The sequence below is a fragment of the Eucyclogobius newberryi genome, unplaced genomic scaffold (genome assembly GCF_026437365.1).
Source record: "Eucyclogobius newberryi isolate DKJ021-1_F unplaced genomic scaffold, fEucNew1.0.hap1 SCAF_4, whole genome shotgun sequence".
Taxonomy (NCBI): Eukaryota; Metazoa; Chordata; class Actinopteri; order Gobiiformes; family Gobiidae; genus Eucyclogobius; species Eucyclogobius newberryi.
Genome location: NW_027316056.1, coordinates 38909109 through 38929108, shown reverse-complemented (window position 1 = coordinate 38929108; position 20000 = coordinate 38909109). Strand labels below are relative to the sequence as shown.

The 20000-nt window shown below is 47.3% G+C and overlaps 1 protein-coding gene across 1 annotated transcript in view; it reads left to right on the top strand.

Moving 5' to 3' along the window:
- LOC140376999 (uncharacterized) overlaps positions 1-20000 on the top strand; it is a 90481-nt gene that overhangs the window by 49490 nt on the left and 20991 nt on the right. The window contains exons 28-50 of the mRNA XM_072462246.1: positions 142-186; positions 305-466; positions 555-608; positions 668-721; positions 1296-1340; positions 4499-4552; positions 4633-4677; positions 4755-4808; positions 4952-5005; positions 7800-7853; positions 7926-8123; positions 8188-8241; positions 8444-8551; positions 13149-13256; positions 15045-15098; positions 15167-15220; positions 15298-15405; positions 15463-15516; positions 15585-15638; positions 18165-18218; positions 18288-18341; positions 18413-18520; positions 19202-19255. Of these exons, the coding sequence (XP_072318347.1) occupies positions 142-186; positions 305-466; positions 555-608; positions 668-721; positions 1296-1340; positions 4499-4552; positions 4633-4677; positions 4755-4808; positions 4952-5005; positions 7800-7853; positions 7926-8123; positions 8188-8241; positions 8444-8551; positions 13149-13256; positions 15045-15098; positions 15167-15220; positions 15298-15405; positions 15463-15516; positions 15585-15638; positions 18165-18218; positions 18288-18341; positions 18413-18520; positions 19202-19255 (1683 nt within the window). The remainder of the gene's footprint in view (positions 1-141; positions 187-304; positions 467-554; positions 609-667; positions 722-1295; positions 1341-4498; positions 4553-4632; positions 4678-4754; positions 4809-4951; positions 5006-7799; positions 7854-7925; positions 8124-8187; positions 8242-8443; positions 8552-13148; positions 13257-15044; positions 15099-15166; positions 15221-15297; positions 15406-15462; positions 15517-15584; positions 15639-18164; positions 18219-18287; positions 18342-18412; positions 18521-19201; positions 19256-20000) is intronic.

The following is a 20000-nucleotide window of genomic DNA, read 5'->3' as shown; positions in this document are numbered from 1 at the left end:
GTCTCTGTGTGTGTGTGTGTGTGTGTTTGTGTGTGTGTCTCTCTGTGTGTGTGTGTGTGTGTCTGTGTGTGTGTGTGTGTCTGTCTTTGTGTGTGTGTGTGTGTCTGTCTTTGTGTGTGTGTGTGTGTGTGTGTGTTACAGGGAGCAGACGGACTGCGAGGACTAAAAGGCAGCAAAGGAGAAAAGGTAGAAGAGAGAGAATAATGTATTTAAATGTTGGTCTTGGGTTTGATTCCTGAAGTCTCTGTGTGACATTTGCACGTTCTCCCTGTGAGTCATTCTGACCATACGTGTTCGTGTTCAGGGAGAGGATGGTTTTCCCGGGGCCAAGGGGGAAATGGGTACAAAAGGCGATGTTGGAGATAATGGACTTACTGGAGCTCGAGGAGAGGATGGACCAGAGGGCCCCAAAGGCCAGCTGGGCCTCCTGGGAGAGGCTGGTGCTGGGGGCACTTCTGGTGAGAAGGTACAGGACCTCTGCATGTCAGCAGCAGCATCACAGACTGGAGCTAAAAGTGTGTCCTCATGTTTGTTCTCTCTTTCTCCTTCTGCAGGGCAAACTGGGCGTCCCAGGTTTACCAGGTTATCCAGGGCGCCTGGGACCAAAGGTAAAACACACACTTTCTCTTTGACTAAATAACAGTATCTGACATGTGGTGTTGTCCAGGGTTCTGATGGCTTTCCTGGAGTGATCGGAGCTGCAGGAGAAAAGGGCAAAAAGGTGAGTTATCTCAAAGTCCCCGGTTCCTCTCTCCAGCCCCTCAGAGCGGTCCTTTTTAGAGCAGAGAACAGTTCTATTCCCAGCAGAGTGTGTCCTCATGGTCAGGGCCTTCCTCTGGGTCCAGGGCAGAGCTCTACTAGGCTGAGGTCACCAAACATAACTAATGCTTCATAAAAATAATAATAATTAAAATTGCAGCTTCTGATTTCTCTCCAGCTTAGCATCAGTGGAAATACAGTGGTGAGAAATGATTATTTCCTGTTTATATCTGCTTTTTGCTGTAAGCGTCCATTGGTCTCTGTTATCCAATCATCTGGCTTAAAAGTGTTCCACTCTGGAACTCTTCTCAGGTCCGCTTTGGATTGTTTAAATAGACTTGTTCATGAGTTTCCTGGCCTAGAGCAGCACAGATTCACATTTAGACAACCAAAAAAATGTGTTCCCTTAAAACAGTTAAAAAACAGAGATCCCATTTCCGGATCTTTCAACATTTTTTTAATTGAATATATGCACAAAGTGATTATGACCAAAATGAACCAGTGGAAATGAGCCTCATGTTTGTATCTCTGTCCAGGGTCCTGGAGGCCAGCAGGGGAGCGCAGGACAAAGGGGGCCCAACGTGAGTAACATATACTCTAACGGTCTGTTGTTGCCAAAATAATAATAATACCAAAATAACTTAATAATAATGTTTTTCAAGATGTTTTCATATAAGAATAAGTCATTTTATGTGTGAAAGTTTTTAAATCCCATACTTTACAAAGGGGATTTTTGATGTATAGTTTTTTTTATACATTTGTCACTATGTGTATGAAAATGTGTACATCACAACACTATTATTATTATTATTATTATTAATAATATTATTATTACTTGAATAAATCAGGCTTACAATTACATATCATCAGATCCTTCAGCTGTTAAAGTCTCATAAAGTAACAGATGGTAAAGCTTGTGGTGCAGGTGCTACTTTAAAGACACAGTACATAACTTTGAGCAAGAAATAGATTAAAAAAGCATGTTTTTTTTTGTTTTAATTTTGGATGGTTTTATTGCACTAAAACTAAACTAAAAAACAAAACCTTCCTGCTTGTTTCCATGGAAATGTGGTTCTTTTAGATATAATATCCCACAGTGTGCCATGAAAGTGTTCTATCTCCATGGAGAAAATGAAAAAGATTGTAACTTTTGACAAACGTTGCCTTTATGGGCTGATCTTTATGTCTTTATGGGAGAAAAATGCCTATGGTGGACAATAACAACAGTTTTAGTCGTCCGTATAAGTCTCTGGATGTGGGGCGGGTCAATTAGATCATAAAACATTTTAGGTGCAGCTTGGACGATGTTTTTGTCTCCAGATAAAATGTCCAAAAAACAAACGTCTGAAGTGTCTCGTCTTCATTTGATATCCACAAACTACAATAAATACGATTATTTGCAGTTTTAATCTTAAAAAGCTGATTTTGTTATTTTCTTGTGGCTGGTCTGATGGTTTTACATGGGACTTGTCACCATGGAGACGAACAGGTGGCACCACAAAACCAAGTATTGTATGGCAATAATGTGATTCCACTGGCAGTTCCAATATTGGTATTGGTTAGGGATGTTCCAATATGTTTTTGAGCAGATCTGATATTTGGCGTACTGCTGTGGACAATAACCGTAGTGTACTTTTTAAATCCATTGCAAGGCCCAAGTGAAGATCACACTTTAGCCTAGTTTCACTTCTATTTCCATTTTCATTCATGAATTGGCTCAAAATTACAAATCTGTGCACAAACTGACAATGAGCACACACGATGTAGAAGATGAAGAGTAAAGGGCCCAGGACAGAACCTTGTGGCGCTCCAGCAGAAACACGAGGGACATGACGTGAACCAAGCGAGAACTGTCAGAGGGTCAGGGCTGTCAGAGCTGTCAGAGGGTCAGAGCTGTCAGAGGGTCAGAGCTGTCAGAGGGTCAGGGCTGTCAGAGGGTCAGAGCTGTCAGAGGGTCAGAGCTGTCAGAGCTGTCAGAGGGTCAGAGCTGTCAGAGCTGTCAGAGCTATCAGAGGGTCAGAGCTGTCAGAGGGTCAGAGCTGTCAGAGCTGTCAGAGGGTCAGAGCTGTCAGAGCTGTCAGAGGGTCGGAGCTGTCAGAGGGTCAGAGCTGTAAGAGCTGTCAGAGGGTCAGAGCTGTCAGAGGGTCAGAGGGTCAGAGCTGTCAGAGTCAGAGCTGTCAGAGGGTCAGAGCTGTCAGAGGGTCAGAGCTGTCAGAGGGTCAGAGCTGTCAGAGGGTCAGGGCTGTCAGAGCTGTCAGAGGGTCAGAGCTGTCAGAGCTGTCAGAGCTGTCAGAGGGTCAGAGCTGTCAGTGGGTCAGAGCTGTCAGAGCTGTCAGAGCTGTCAGAGGGTCAGAGCTGTCAGAGCTGTCAGAGGGTCAGAGCTGTCAGAGGGTCAGAGCTGTCAGAGGGTCAGGGCTGTCAGAGCTGTCAGAGGGTCAGAGCTGTCAGAGCTGTCAGGGCTGTCAGAGCTGTCAGAGGGTCAGAGCTGTCAGAGGGTCAGAGCTGTCAGAGGGTCAGAGCTGTCAGAGCTGTCAGAGGGTCAGAGCTGTCAGAGGGTCAGAGCTGTCAGAGGGTCAGGGCTGTCAGAGCTGTCAGAGGGTCAGAGCTGTCAGAGCTATCAGAGGGTCAGAGCAGTCAGAGCTGTCAGAGGGTCAGGGCTGTCAGAGGGTCAGAGCTGTCAGAGGGTCAGAGCTGTCAGAGCTGTCAGAGGGTCAGGGCTGTCAGAGCTGTCAGAGGGTCAGAGCTGTCAGAGGGTCAGAGCTGTCAGAGCTGTCAGAGCTGTCAGAGCTGTCAGAGGGTCAGAGCTGTCAGAGCTGTCAGAGGGTCAGAGCTGTCAGAGGGTCAGAGCTGTCAGAGCTGTCAGAAGGTCAGAGGGTCAGAGCTGTCAGAGCTGTCAGAGGGTCAGAGCTGTCAGAGCTGTCAGAGGGTCAGAGCTGTCAGAGGGTCAGAGCTGTCAGAGCTGTCAGAGGGTCAGAGCTGTCAGAGCTGTCAGAGGGTCAGAGCTGTCAGAGCTGTCAGAGCTGTCAGAGGGTCAGAGCTGTCAGAGCTGTCAGGGGGTCAGAGGATCAGGGCTGTCAGAGGGTCAGGGCTGTCAGAGGGTCAGAGCTGTCAGAGGGTCAGCGCTGTCAGAGGGTCAGAGCTGTCAGAGCTGTCAGAGGGTCAGAGCTGTCAGAGGGTCAGAGCTGTCAGAGGGTCAGAGCTGTCAGAGGGTCAGAGCTGTCAGAGCTGTCAGAGCTGTCAGAAGGTCAGAGCTGTCAGAGGGTCAGAGCTGTCAGAGGGTCAGAGCTGTCAGAGGGTCAGAGGGTCAGAGGGTCAGGGCTGTCAGAGGGTCAGGGCTGTCAGAGGGTCAGAGCTGTCAGAGGGTCAGAGCTGTCAGGGCTGTCAGAGGGTCAGAGCTGTCAGAGCTGTCAGGGGGTCAGAGCTGTCAGAGTTGTCAGAGGGTCAGAGCTGTCAGAGCTGTCAGAGGGTCAGAGCTGTCAGAGGGTCAGAGCTGTCAGAGCTGTCAGAGCTGTCGGAGCTGTCAGAGCTGTCGGAGCTGTCAGAGCTGTCAGAGGGTCAGACTCGGCTTCTGCTCCTCGTAAAACCTCTGATTCTGGTTTGACTTTCACCTCTAGTTTCACTGTTGTGTTACATAAGTCAGGTCACACTAACTCAGACTGAGGCTCTAGCGCTGAGATGAGGTCCCAGAATGCACTCTGTTCTCTTTAGGACTCTAAAGACGGCACTCTGTTCTTTTTAGGGCTCTCGAGGGGCCAGAGGAGCACGAGGGCCCACGGGGAAGTCTGGGGACAAGGTAAGTGTCATGGTACTCTTTTTCTTTTATAAACAAACTGCTGTCACATGTCTTGATTATTATTGTGTGCATTTGTTTAGGGAGCTTCTGGAAACGACGGGCCCCCAGGATTGCCCGGTGATCGGGTGCTGCACCAAACTTAGGCCACATTTACATTTGTTATTATGGATATCAGATTCTGACTTTGGGTTTATACGTGCAGGGACCGCAAGGGCCACAAGGCAGAAACGGGGAGACAGGACCTAAAGGATCAGTTGTGAGTATGGGCCCTATTGTGGGCCCTCACGCTGGGGTGGGCCATGTTTTGGGCCATACTGTGGCCATATTAATATCACTCTATTGTTGTAAACATATTACAGACTCAGTGTGATGTGTGTGTCGTGTGTGTGATGAGTGCAGGGTCCGTCTGGAAAAGATGGCCTCCCCGGGCACCCCGGGCAAAGAGGAGAACCGGTAAGACACAGTGTGGGCGGCGCTTAGTTTGTCAGTTAATTGGTCAATGGGGTTTTAGTCGACCAAACCTTTTTATTAGGCCCGAGCGCCACAAGCTGGCGAGAGGCCTATTAATCTCGTAAGGCCGTGCGAAGCACGGCTGCGAAAGTGCGCACGTAGTGCGCACGAAATCGAGCGCGAAGCGCTCGCCCACTTCCAAACACTCACTAACGCACTCCTCCACTCATGCACGCCCCGTGCATACTAATTAGTTGTAGGAAAATGGAACATTACCGTTGTAAACGGGCGAAGCCCGTGCAAAAGTTCGCACTAAACGAGCACTTTACATTGGGATATAAAGCACTCATTTGCGCTAAGTAGCTCACGAATACGTTCCCCATCTCTTGCATGTTCCGTGCATATAAGCATGTAATGCAAAAATTGAACATTATTACTGTATAGAGGGCCAAAAACACAAAGTGGGCGGAGCCCACTCAAAATTATCGAAAGTACCCGTCAGTGACCAGGGACCCACACCATGAGGTAGGAAAGCGCGAGCGCTTTCCGAAAATGTATAGTTTATGATATTTGAAAAATGGGAAACATTGTTTTCGCATCGGAATATTATTCTTTCTTTCTTTCTTTCTTTCTTCTTCTTCTCGGGACCAACCCCCCTATTTTTCACCCAGTGAACATTGACGAAAAGTCACAAAAATTTGCACACCTCTAAAAATCGTGCCTCTCTACATTCTGGCTATTTCCCTTTTCTAAAATAAAAAAAATTGGCGCGTCAGCGCCACCAAATGTACCAAAAATGCATTGAGAGATGGGAAATGACCCAAAAAAAATCTGATCGTAGAATCATGAAATTTGGCGCAGAGGTAGATGGTGACAAGAGAAGTAAAAAATATTATTACGGCAACGCCGTCCCCCGAACCAAATGTCGGCCATATTGCTTCAAAAATGGCTAAACATGACTTCGGAGTTTTTCCAAACGTCGTACTTTTACGAACTCCTCCCAGGGCGTTGGCCCTAAAAAGCTGAAATTTGGTGAAAATGCTACTGAGGAGTGGGACATCAAAAGTTATCCAAATTACATTGATACCTCTCACGGTCTCTGTGCGGCGAAGCCGCAAACTGTAACTAAAATTTCAGAAATCTCCCATATTTAAAATTTCTGCCGTTTGTGCAGATAAAGTCCGAATTGCGTCAAATTAGAATCAGTTGTTAAACTCTTTGCCCTAAACCTACTTGAAGTGAAATAAATTCATTTGGCGCCACAGCGCCCCCTACAGATTTTATATGGAGGTTAAATGTTTAGTTTTGCGAAATTATATGAAATTTGACACACAACTCAATTTTAGCATCCCCATCAAAAAAGTCAATGAGACCCATGTCATAATTGTTATGGCGTTGCCGTAACGATGACCGAAACCTCCCATGTTATTCCAATGGGGCCAGAACATGTTTACACTTTAGACTTTCACAAACTCCTCCCAGGGCGTCAGCCCTATTAACCTGAAATTTGGTGAGACTCATCTTCAGGACCATCAAAAGTTATCCACATTTTCATTCAAAGAGTCACGGTGTCTGTGCGGCAAAGCCGCACATTTTGCCAAGAATTCAAAATAAAATTGCTTTTTGATGGTAAAACAAAGGGGAGAACATGTGACAGCGTCACAGATTCAGCAGTAGGCGTGATAAAAGGACAATTGGGGCGCGTTAGCGCCCCCTCCTCTTGCGGCGTGGCGGCGGTGTGGCGAGGGCCGATCATTGCCGCTTGCGGCTATATTTAGTGTATTAATGTTATTGGAATCATAAATATTTACACAACAGCAGAAAGATGAATTAGCTGTTTGCTTTGTTACCCATGAATCCAGTTTCCTGATATTTTTCTTTTTGCAACATTGTTGTTTAGTGAACTTATGTATCTTATGATCTTTTGTGCACATTTTGGCTCAGATGAACCTTTTACGCTCAGAGACGTCTTTCTTGTATTTATGTTTTTGTTTCCAACTTATAATGTTTCTGAGCACATCATATTTGTCTTTATGCTCTCATACTCATGCTGCTCATGCTGCTCATGCTGCTCGTGCTGCTCATGCTGCTCATGCTGCTCGTGCTGCTCGTGCTGCTCATGCTGCTCGTGCTGCTCGTGCTGCTCATGTTGCTCGTGCTGCTCATGTTGCTCGTGCTGCTCATGCTGCTCGTGCTGCTCGTGCTGCTCATGCTGCTCGTGTTGCTCGTGCTGCTCATGCTGCTCATGCTGCTCCTGCTGCTCATGTTGCTCGTGCTGCTCGTGCTGCTCGTGCTGCTCATGTTGCTCGTGCTGCTCCTGCTGCTCGTGCTGCTCGTGCTGCTCATGTTGCTCGTGCTGCTCATGCTGCTCATGCTGCTCTTGCTGCTCATGCTGCTCATGCTGCTCGTGCTGCTCGTGTTGCTCGTGCTGCTCGTGTTGCTCGTGCTGCTCGTGTTGCTCATGCTGCTCATGCTGCTCATGCTGCTCATGCTGCTCATGCTGCTTGTGCTGCTCGTGTTGCTCGTGCTGCTCGTGTTGCTCGTGCTGCTCATGTTGCTCGTGCTGCTCGTGTTGCTCGTGCTGCTCATGTTGCTCGTGCTGCTCGTGTTGCTCGTGCTGCTCATGTTGCTCGTGCTGCTCATGCTGCTCATGCTGCTCATGCTGCTCATGTCGTCATGATCGTATCGGCCTCAAATATCCTGATCGGAGCGACTCTACTACAACTGTGTCTTCAGTCTCTTTTAGCGTACACAAAGTGACTGTGCTACACACTGAACATTCCTTTGTGTCATCCAGGGATTCCAAGGCAAGACCGGGCCCCCGGGGCCCTCTGGTGTGGTGGGGCCACAGGTGAGAGCCTCACTCATTTCTCTAGTTACACCATGTGATGTAGTGATATCTGAAGATATTGGTTTCTTTTAGGGTAAATCTGGTGAACCAGGACCTCCTGGGGATCGGGGTCATCCAGGAGCACCTGGTGTGCCTGGAGAGCACGGTTTGCCTGGTGTGGCAGGAAAGGAAGGTGGAAAGGGAGACCCAGGTTTACCAGGGACTGCAGGGAAAAACGGCCCGACTGGACTGAAGGGCTTCAGAGGGAGCCGGGGTGCTCCGGGTGTCATGGTAACGACACACACTCACTTTTGGCTTTGTCTGAACAACAGAAGTAAAGATGATGTGTTTTCAGGGCCCTCAAGGACTGAAAGGAGGCTCAGGACCCAACGGACTGACAGGAGCCATTGTACGGTTTACCTTTTCATATTTAACTCATATTTAACACAGACATAACGTTAAGGGGCAAAACAACACAAGCTCATACCAATAAAATGTTACTCATACTCACTGACATTATTTTCATTATTTTCAATCCTATTCAAATATGAAATGAATATGAATTAGTCTTGCTTCTTCTGTAGATTTGACTCATGTGTTTGTGTTGTTAGGGAGCCACAGGTGAAAGGGGCCCTCCCGGAGCTGCAGGGGCCATAGGTCAGCCAGGACGTGCAGGGGCCGCAGGAGGACCAGGACCGATGGGCGAGAAAGGAGAACCTGTAACTATCCGCACGCTGTGTTCTCTCTGTGTGTTCTGTCAAATAAGATCAAATACAATTACTTTTATCAAGGCCAAAATCACAACGTCAATAATTATAACAGAAAAACAGAAGCCAGAAAATCAACAATGAATCTGTGGGAGAAAGATAATTATTGTCTGTGTAACTGGCCTGACCATAAGACATTTCAAAGAGGAACGTTTTAAGCCTGGACTTAAATGAAGAGACTGTGTCGGCCTCTTTAACATGGACAAGAGCTGATTCCATAACACAGGAGCTCTACCTCCTACTGTGCTTTTAGAGACTCTTGGGACCACCAGAAGGCTCTACCTCCTACTGTGCTTTTAGAGACTCTTGGGACCACCAGAAGGCTCTACCTCCTACTGTGCTTTTAGAGACTCTTGGGACCACCAGAAGGCTCTACCTCCTACTGTGCTTTTAGAGACTCTTGGGACCAGAAGGCCAGCATTTTGAGAGTGAAGAGCTCTGTTTGGATGATATTGTTCTATAGAATCTTTGAGGTCGGATAGGGCCATGTCATTTATGGCTTTGTAGCTCAGGAGGAGGAGTTTAAATTTGATTCCAAACTTGACAGGAGCCAGTGAAGAGACTCCAGCACCGGCGTAATGTGCTCTCTTCTTTTAGTTCTTGTTAGTTCTTTATCACTTTTAGGCAGGATTATTCTGATTTGATCTATATTACGCACAGTGGCGGCTGGTGATTTTTTTTTTAGGTGGGGCTATTTAAAATTTTGAATTTCGTAGATGTGATTTCCAGCATTCTGGTGCATTTTAGGCGTTAGGAGTTAACGCGTAGTAAAGCGGGAAATCCCCCCCCAGAGCTACCGCGGTAAAGTGGCCCGCATTTTCGGAGACGATGGTAAAGTGGCCCGCACGAGAAAATCTGTTGCGCTATGTGGCTGTTAATTACGGTAATCGTAAAAAGCACGGCAGTGATGTTTGCTAAAACCACACATAACTACTAATTTACCACAACAGTGTGTCATCCCAATCAAAAAATCGAATCAGCCATTCATATTGTTAGTGTCTGGTGACTTTAAAACTAGTGTGCTCACATTGAAACTAGCTAACTAGCTCGCTAGCCGGCATCACTTTGTTTAATCGACTGTCACTCAGCTATTAACGGACTGATACCTTCCAAACTCGGGGATTGTATTCACAACTAATGTGTCCTTCATCCTACCAAATATAATGAAACGGCATGTAGTATTGCACCCGTGAGCCAAACGGGAGTAGAGTTTTGTTCGGTTATCCTTCAATCTACTCTATGACTCTATAAACAATGACATCATGAATCCACATGGCTGAGCAATATACTAGAACTTCCTATAAATATCACAATTTCATCACCACAAAAAAAAATAGCCCACCTGATGTGTGCTGTGAGTGAACCTCTGGGTGATCCTGCCATGAAGACAGAGTCCAACTATCACACGCACAATCTCACAATCTCCGAGTTGTTGTAGATGCAAGGATTTGGGGCAAATTCATCCGACGTTGCCATTTGACACACTTCTCTGCTGGAATGAAAACACCTGTAAACAGCTGCGGTGCATCTTGGTACTTTGGGGCGCTAATCTTCAGCACCCCAAACCCATAAAATTCTTCGACGATGATTGGTGGATGTGTTTTCTTTTTTGCCTAGCAACAGGGGAGCCATTGGCTTAAATACAGAACAATGGGGCTGATCGAACAAGCGCCCCGACAAGACAGCCTATTGGCTCCTACACCAAACATGATAAACGTTCACGTTTTAAACGTGGAACTTGAAAGTGAATGTAAATATAATTCTGGAGAGTTCTAAACCCATAAAGCAAAATCATCAATACCATCTAATTAACACAGGTTATTTTTTCCAAATGAGAGACTATTTAAAAAATGAAATAAAAACAGGCAGTCAGGTCAGGTGGGGCGGCGCCCCAGCGCCCCCTATGGGCGAGCCGCCACTGATTACGCAGATGGAAATAGTCTTTTTTACAGGTTTGATTTATATGAGCTTTAAATGAGAGGTTTCTTACAGTAGAACTGGAGGCAACACTGTCATTGTCCAGTGTGACTATCTGCTCGAATAAAGCGTCTCGTAGATGTTTAGGACCAGCACAATGACCTCATTTTTTCAGGGTTAAGAAGCAGATAATTAAGTGTCCTCCAGGTTTTTATCTCCTTCACACTGTTATGACCCCAAAGAGAGGTCTAAACATATTTAAAACGGACACGGAGACGAAGACAATTTTAAACAAGTTTATTAGGGTTTCACCAAAATAAATGCTACATTTCGAACCCCTGTGCTCTAAAAATCACCCCAAAGTTATAAAAAGAAAGGTGGACCTGGTGGGCCAGCCAAACAGAAATAAAATAGGAGCTACACCGGGCCAGCCCCGTATAGGGCCGTCGAAGCCGGTGCCGACACCTCTAACTAAAGCACAAAAATAAGACACACAAAACCCTATCCAGCCCCAAACAAAAGCGAAATTGGGACTACCGGTCCCACCAGGCCAAACAAAACAGGCTAATGCTATAGCTAGTGAGAGCCAGCTGGGAGCAGGCGAGCCGAGTGCGTCTACGAAGCGGGACCGTAGCGGGATGGGCGGAGCCCAGCTGAGAGAGAGCGCTGAGCCCATCCGGTCTCCATTTTAAAGGCTGCCGGTCGCGGGTGCCAATCTAAAAAAAACTGAACAGATTAGACAAAAACTGAACAGACAGAATATTATTATCACCAATAGGAAGGAAAAGTGCCCAAACCTAACAACACAAGCACTAAGTCTGTACTTGATCGCTCTGATCAGGTTCATTAATAAATACAGCTGAGTGTCGTCTGCAGAGCAGTGGAAGTTAATGCCATGTGACCTGATCATGTGACCTAACGGCAGCATGTAAAGAGTAAACAGAACTGGACCCAGTACTGACCCCTGAGGCACACCGTAAGTTACTTTAGAACCAGGATTGAGACCAGTCCATCGTCTGCAGCTCTGAGCCCTGCTGTGGTGGGCTTTGAACCCTGCTGTGGTAGGCTCTGAGCCCTGCTGTGGTGGGCTCTGAACCCTGCTGTGGTGGGCTCTGAACCCTGCTGTGGTGGGCTCTGAACCCTGCTGTGGTGGGCTCTGAACCCTGCTGTGGTGGGCTCTGAACCCTGCTGTGGTGGGCTCTGAACACTGCTGTGGTGGGGCTCTGAACACTGCTGTGGTGGGGCTCTGAACCCTGCTGTGGTGGGGCTCTGAACCCTGCTGTGGTGGGCTCTGAACCCTGCTGTGGTGGGGCTCTGAACCCTGCTGTGGTGGGCTCTGAACCCTGCTGTGGTGGGGCTCTGAACCCTGCTGTGGTGGGCTCTGAACCCTGCTGTGGTGGGGCTCTGAACCCTGCTGTGGTGGGGCTCTGAACACTGCTGTGGTGAGGCTCTGAACCCTGCTGTGGTGAGGCTCTGAACCCTGCTGTGGTGGGCTCTGAACCCTGCTGTGGTGGGCTCTGAACCCTGCTGTGGTGGGCTCTGAACCCTGCTGTGGTGGGCTCTGAACCCTGCTGTGGTGGGCTCTGAACCCTGACTGGAAAACTTAAATTTTTCAAGGATTTTCGAGACAAAGGGAAGATTATAAATAGGTCTGTAGTTCACCAAAAGGTCAGGATCGAGGTTAGGCTTTTTCAAAAGTGATTTAATGACCTTCATGTTTGAAGGACTGTGGAACATAAGCACTTTCTACTGAAGTATTTATTATATTAAGAATAGAGTCTATAATTAGGGGGAGAATGTCTTTGAGGAGTCTGCTTGGAATCAGGTCTAGGACACAAGTTGAGCTTTTAGAGGACATAAATCAGAGCTGAGAGTAGCTGGGAGTGAGGGCTCTACTGCGCTGTGACAGTTTGTTGGACTGGCTTGTGGCTACAGCGCTGTAAAAGAATCTAGTGTTACTTTTGCTGACTTTGAATAGTAACTCTTTCGAGCGGATTGTCCATCCTTTCAGGGATTGCCCTGCGAGAGAGCATCAAATTCATCCCTCCAACTTTAGTTTATGTGACCGCAGTTCTTCATTGTACCATTGGGAGGCGCGTTTTGGCCTAATGACCTTCTTTACAACGAGAGCAGATTTGAGAGAGTGAATGCTCCTCAACAAGTTGTTCACTTACACTTGGACTAAAGCTAATTTCACTGAATATTAGCTCTATTATTTCTTTTTCAGATCTTGTCTTTTTTAATGTAGTTTTATTCTGGAAAATCTTTAAGAATAAACTGAAAGGTCATTAAAAAATGACCTGATAATATAGGGAATTGGGGGAGGTCATAAGTCTCTGTAGCATATTTTAGAACAGGTTTACTTACATTCTGAGTGAAAGCAGAGCTAACAAGGCGCTAAAGGCATCGTTACTTTTGTCAGCGTGTATGTAAAAGTCTGACTTAAACTTTAACTATCACCATCTTTTCCAGTCTTACACTAAATTTGATTAACATTGGATTAGGGACCAGAAGATCAATAGATTATTAGGAATAAAACTGCTATTTAGGTTGTCCAATTAGCAGAAGTTATTGAAAGCATGAGTGTTCTTTATGTTCTTTATGTTCTTTATGTGTTGTTCTCTGTGTGCAGGGCACAGGAGGACCCATAGGACCTGCAGGCCAGGATGGAGAGCAGGGTCCTGGGGGCATGCCTGGGGTAACAGGCCCCACAGGGTCTCCAGGAGATGATGGAGACAAGGTAAAGCACGTTTCCTCCGGGTGTAGACAGGGATGTCAAGATGAACCACTTTTTGAATTACCACAAACATTTAAGACTACATTAGGTCACATTAGGTACTGTGAGGGTTTTTAATCTACAATAAATCACAAAACTCAAGTTGGTGTGAGACTGTAGAGAGTTCTTGGGTTTCCCAGCGCTAATGTGATCCAACATCTTTGATCCACCTTCGCAGTTTGCTCAAGTGAAGGTAAAAAAGTGTCCAATCCTCAAAATAAAGTGGTCCAGAAAGTGTCACGAGGCTCACGGCAGAAACACAATCTGCTGTACATTAGCTGTAAGTGAAAGTCTGTGCGTGAAGCACGAGAGGATCAGCAGCACCTAGACGTGTCCTAAGTGCACATGTATGACGTGCACATGTATGACGTGCACATGTATGACGTGCACATCTATGACGTGCACATGTATGACGTGCACATGTATGACATGCACATGTATGACGTGCACATCTATGACATGCACATGTATGACGTGCACATGTATGACGTGCACATGTATGACGTGCACATCTATGACGTGCACATGTATGACGTGCACATCTATGACATGCACATGTATGACGTGCACATGTATGACACGCACTTCTATGACGTGCACATGTATGACGTGCACATGTATGACGTGTACATCTATGACGTGCACATGTATGACGTGTACATCTATGACGTGCACATGTATGACGTGCACATGTATGACGTGCACATCTATGACGTGCACATGTATGACGTTCACATGTATGACTTGCACATGTATGACGTGCACATGTATGACGGGCACATCTATGACGTGCACATGTATGACGTGCACATGTATGACGTGCACATCTATGACGTGCACATGTATGACGTTCACATGTATGACGTTCACATGTATGACTTGCACATGTATGACGTGCACATGTATGACGGGCACATCTATGACTTGCACATGTATGACGTGCATATCTATGACGTGCACATGTATGACGTGCACATGTATGACGTGCACATCAATGACGTGCACATCTATGTTGTGCACATCTATGACGCGCACTTCTATGTTGTGCACATGTATGACGTGCACATCTATGACGTGCACATGTATGACGTGCACATGTATGACGTGCACATGTATGACAAGCACATCTATGACGTGCACATGTATGACGTGCACATCTATGACGTGCACATCTATGACGTGCACATGTATGACGTGCACATCAATGACGTGCACATGTATGACGTGCACATCTATGACGTGCACATCTATGACGTGCACATGTATGACGTGCACATCTATGACGGGCACATGTATGACGTGCACATCTATGACGGCACATGTATGACGTGCACATCAATGACGTGCACATCAATGACGTGCACATGTATGACGTGCACATGTATGACGTGCACATCAATGACGTGCACATGTATGACGTGCACATCTATGACGTGCACATCTATGACGTGCACATCTATGACGTGCACATCAATGACGTGCACATGTATGACGTGCACATCTATGACGTGCACATCTATGACGTGCACATCTATGACGTGCACATCTATGACGTGCACATGTATGACGTGCACATGTATGTTTTGCACATAGATGCACGTCATAGATGTCATAGATTTGGCCTTAATTGATAAAATACAGGGAACATTTGTAAGTTGAAGCAGATAAAAACACAGTCTTAATGTTTCCTTTATAAATAATCCTATTGTTTGCTGTAAAAGTGTGACTGACTGTGGGTTCTGTGTGTTTCAGGGAGAGCAGGGTGGACCGGGACAGAAAGGCAGCAAAGGAGACAAAGGAGAAGCTGTGAGTTAATCTCATGAGCATATATTGTGTGCTTCCTCATGTGTCTGCTAACACTCTCTGTCTGACAGGGGCCTTCAGGGCCTGCAGGGCCTCAGGGGCCGGTGGGACAGTCCGGACTGCCTGTAAGTTCCTTCTCTTCTGTAGCAGTAAAGTGTGCGGACAGTGTAGAGGGTAAATATGTGTGTGTTTTTGTGGTCAGGGCGTGGATGGGCAGCTCGGACCCAGGGGCCAGCAGGGCATGTATGGCCCTAAAGGAGACGAGGGCCTGCGGGGCTTTAAAGGCTCCCGAGGACCCATGGGACTACAGGTAAGAGCTTGAGATTGACAGTGGCATTGAACATGAGACTCACATGTGTGTTCACAGGGAATGCCAGGCACGCCCGGAGAAAAGGGCGAGAGCGGACATGTCGGGCTCATGGTACGTTCTGTTTCATTTTACTGCTCTGAGCTTTGAGTCTGTTCTGATGCTCTGCACTTCTGATTCAGGGTCTCCCAGGGCAACAAGGCCCTGTGGGCTCTCAAGGACCAGTAGGAGGACAGGTGAGTGAGATTCAACTCAACCCAACACTCAAATATAAATGAGATATACTGTAGTGCAGTATAGTATATATATGATATACGACAGTACAGTTCAGGTACATTCCATAAGCCACAGGCCTCTCTGAGTTATAACACTTCAGGACCTGACCTTGTGAGTTATAACACTTCAGGACCTGACCTTGTGAGTTATAACACTTCAGGACCTGACCTTGTGAGTTATAACACTTCAGGACCTGATCTTCTGAGTTTTACCACTTCAGGACCTGACCTTGTGAGTTATAACACTTCAGGACCTGACCTTGTGAGTTATAACACTTCAGGACCTGACCTTGTGAGTTATAACACTTCAGGACCTGACCTTCTGAGTTATAACACTTCAGGACCTGACCTTGTGAGTTATAACACTTCAGGACCTGACCTTGTGAGTTATAACACTTCAGGACCTGACCTTGTGAGTTATAACACTTCAGGACCTGACCTTGTGAGTTATAACACTTCAGGACCTGACCTTGTGAGTTATAACACTTCAGGGCTGTTCTTGTGGGGGCTTTTCTTGGGGGCTGTGGGGACTGTTCTTGTGGGGACTGTTCTTGTGGGGGCTGTTCTTGTGGGGGCTGTTCTTGTGGTAACTTGTGGGGCTGTTCTTGAAGGAACTGTTCTTGGGGGCTGTTCTTGTGGGGACTGTTCTTGTGGGGGCTGTTCTTGAGGTAACTTGTGGGGCTGTTCTTGTGGGGACTGTTCTTGTGGGGGCTGTTCTTGGGGGCTGTGGGGACTGTTCTTGTGGGGACTGTTCTTGTGGGGGCTGTTCTTGTGGGGGCTGTTCTTGAGGTGACTGTTCTTGTGGGGACTGTTCTTGTGGGGGCTGTTCTTGTGGGGGCTGTTCTTGTGGTAACTTGTGGGGCTGTTCTTGTGGGGACTTTTCTTGTGGGGGCTGTTCTTGTGGGGGCTGTTCTTGTGGTAACTTGTGGGGCTGTTCTTGAGGGGACTGTTCTTGGGGGCTGTGGGGGCTGTTCTTGTGGGGACTGTTCTTGTGGGGGCTGTTCTTGTGGGGGCTGTTCTTGTGGTAACTTGTGGGGCTGTTCTTGTGGGGGCTGTTCTTGGGGGCTGTGGGGGCTGTTCTTGTGGGGACTGTTCTTGAGGGGGCTGTTCTCGTGGGGACTGTTCTTGAGGGAGCTGTTCTTATGGGGGCTGTTCTTGTGGTAACTTGTGGGGCTGTTCTTGTGGGGCTGTTCTTGTGGGGCTGTTCTTGTGGGGGCTGTTCTTGAGGTGGCTGTTCTTGTGGGGGCTGTTCTTGTGGGGCTGTTCTTGAGGTGGCTGTTCTTGTGGGGGCTGTTCTTGTGGGGCTGTTCTTGAGGTGACTGTTCTTGTGGGGGCTGTTCTTGAGGTGGCTGTTCTTGTGGGGGCTGTTCTTGTGGGGGCTGTTCCTGAGGTGACTGTTCTTGTGGGGCTGTTCTTGAGGTGGCTGTTCTTGTGGGGCTGTTCTTGTGGGGCTGTTCTTGAGGTGACTGTTCTTGTGGGGGCTGTTCTTGAGGTGGCTGTTCTTGTGGGGGCTGTTCTTGTGGGGGCTGTTCCTGAGGTGACTGTTCTTGTGGGGCTGTTCTTGAGGTGGCTGTTCTTGTGGGGGCTGTTCTTGAGGTGGCTGTTCTTGTGGGGGCTGTTCTTGTGGGGCTGTTCTTGAGGTGGCTGTTCTTGTGGGGGCTGTTCTTGTGGGGCTGTTCTTGAGGTGACTGTTCTTGTGGGGGCTGTTCTTGAGGTGGCTGTTCTTGTGGGGGCTGTTCTTGTGGGGGCTGTTCCTGAGGTGACTGTTCTTGTGGGGCTGTTCTTGAGGTGGCTGTTCTTGTGGGGGCTGTTCTTGTGGGGGCTGTTCCTGAGGTGACTGTTCTTGTGGGGCTGTTCTTGAGGTGACTGTTCTTGTGGGGCTGTTCTTGAGGTGGCTGTTCTTGTGGGGCTGTTCTTGTGGGGCTGTTCTTGTGGGGCTGTTCTTGTGGGGGCTGTTCTTGTGGGGGCTGTTCTTGTGGGGCTGTTCTTGTGGGGCTGTTCTTGAGGTGACTGTTCTTGTGGGGGCTGTTCTTGGGCTGTTCTTGTGGGGCTGTTCTTGTGGGGTCTGTTCTTGTGGGGGCTGTTCTTGTGGGGCTGTTCTTGTGGGGGCTGTTCTTGTGGTGGCTGTTCTTGTGGGGCTGTTCTTGTGGGGCTGTTCTTGAGGTGACTGTTCTTGTGGGGGCTGTTCTTGTGGGGGCTGTTCTTGTGGGGGCTGTTCTTGTGGGGCTGTTCTTGAGGTGACTGTTCTTGTGGGGGCTGTTCTTGTGGGGCTGTTCTTGTGGGGCTGTTCTTGAGGTGACTGTTCTTGTGGGGGCTGTTCTTGTGGGGGCTGTTCTTGTGGGGGCTGTTCTTGTGGGGCTGTTCTTGAGGTGACTGTTCTTGTGGGGGCTGTTCTTGTGGGGGCTGTTCTTGTGGGGCTGTTCTTGAGGTGACTGTTCTTGTGGGGGCTGTTCTTGAGGTGACTTGTGGGGCTGTTCTTGTGCACAGGGCCCACCGGGTCGTGCAGGTATGATCGGGCAGCCAGGCACCGTTGGAGAAAAGGTAAGCAGATCTTTTGGTTCTTCTTGAAGTGGGGCCCCCGTTGCTGACGTAAGAGCCTTTGGTGTGCAGGGCGAGGATGGAGAGGCTGGTGACCCTGGGTCTGTGGGCGTGGCTGGAAGGATCGTAAGTTTACTCTGAACATTCACACGGTGTTTGACTTGTATTTCGACGACTGATGAACTCCCGTGTTTCAGGGAGAGAAAGGAGACCAGGGGGAGAAGGGTGACACTGGAGCACCTGGAGCAGCGGGGCCCCCAGGAGCCCGGGGCCCCACAGGAGAAGACGGAGCTAAGGGCAACGCTGTAAGCATCTGTAAAAGTGCATCTATTGACTATTGACTGTACATACTTGTTGTACTGTACATAAGTGTCGTACTCTACATACTTGTTGTGCTGTACATAAGTGTCGTACTCTACATACTTGTTGTGCTGTACATAAGTGTCGTACTCTACATACTTGTTGTGCTGTACATAAGTGTCGTACTCTACAAACTTGTTGTACTGTATATAAGTGTCATACTGTACATACTTGTTGTACTGTACATAAGTGTCGTACTGTACATAAGTGTCGTACTCTACATACTTGTTGTGCTGTACATAAGTGTCGTACTGTACATAAGTGTCGTACTCTACATACTTGTGCTGTACAAACTTGTTGTACTGTATATAAGTGTCATACTGTATATACTTGTTGTACTGTACATAAGTGTTGCACTGTACATAAATATTACACTGTACATAAGTGTCATACTGTATATACTTGTTGTACTGTACATAAGTGTTGCACTGTACATAAGTATTACACTGTACATAAGTGTTGCACTGTACATAAATATTACACTGTACATAAGTGTCGTACTGTACATAAGTGTCGTACTGTACATAAGTGTTGTACTGTACATAAGTGTTGCACTGTACATAAGTATCGTACTGTATATACTTGTTGTTGTACTGTACATAAGTGTCTTACTGTTGTGTCCACAGGGTCCCATCGGGCTCACGGGAGACCTGGGGCAGCAGGGAGAGCCTGGGCCCAATGTAAGTATGTCTGTAGGTCACATCCATCAGAATGACTGACGCGACTTCAAAATTCAATTAAAGCCGCGGAGCAGCGATGATGGCTCTCGCCTCCCGCCTGTCCATGTTTTCTGCTGCGTTTTGCGGCAGACCAAACGACGCTGAGCAATTCACCATTGATGATTGCGTAGTTTGCGATTCAAATAGTAGTTTGTCCTGACAAATTGCAAGATTGTGCTGAACGCAGACCTGAGCAGGGAGAAAGGGAGAGAGCCTCAGTGACCCGTGATTTTTCATTGATGTTCAGGGGGTCAAAAATACCTGAGTTGTGGCAGAAAGAATAAAGTCTAAAGAATAAAGTCAAAAGAAGAATAATTCTAATGCGGCACGAGAGGAAATGTCCCATCAAAATAAAAGCGGAAGAGTGAAGGCATCTGAAGGCAAAAGTGAAGGCATTCATTGCGCCTCTGCAGGCCAATTGTGAAAATACCCAATATCTGCAATGCACTTTTTTCATGGCGTCTCGAGGAGAATATAAACCATGAGTTTCAAACAAATCAGACAATGTTGAGTTTTTCACATAATGGGTAGGGGGCGCTATAGAGTACATTTGTTACATGGGTATTTATTTCCAATCAGACCATTAAAACACATTAGTGAGTGAAATATGAGCTCCGCAGATCAATTCCAATAGGCGTGACTTGTTCTTGAAAAAACAGGAAATTAAGCCTTTTTTGAGGGCGTGTTACGCAGAGACTGTAAAGAA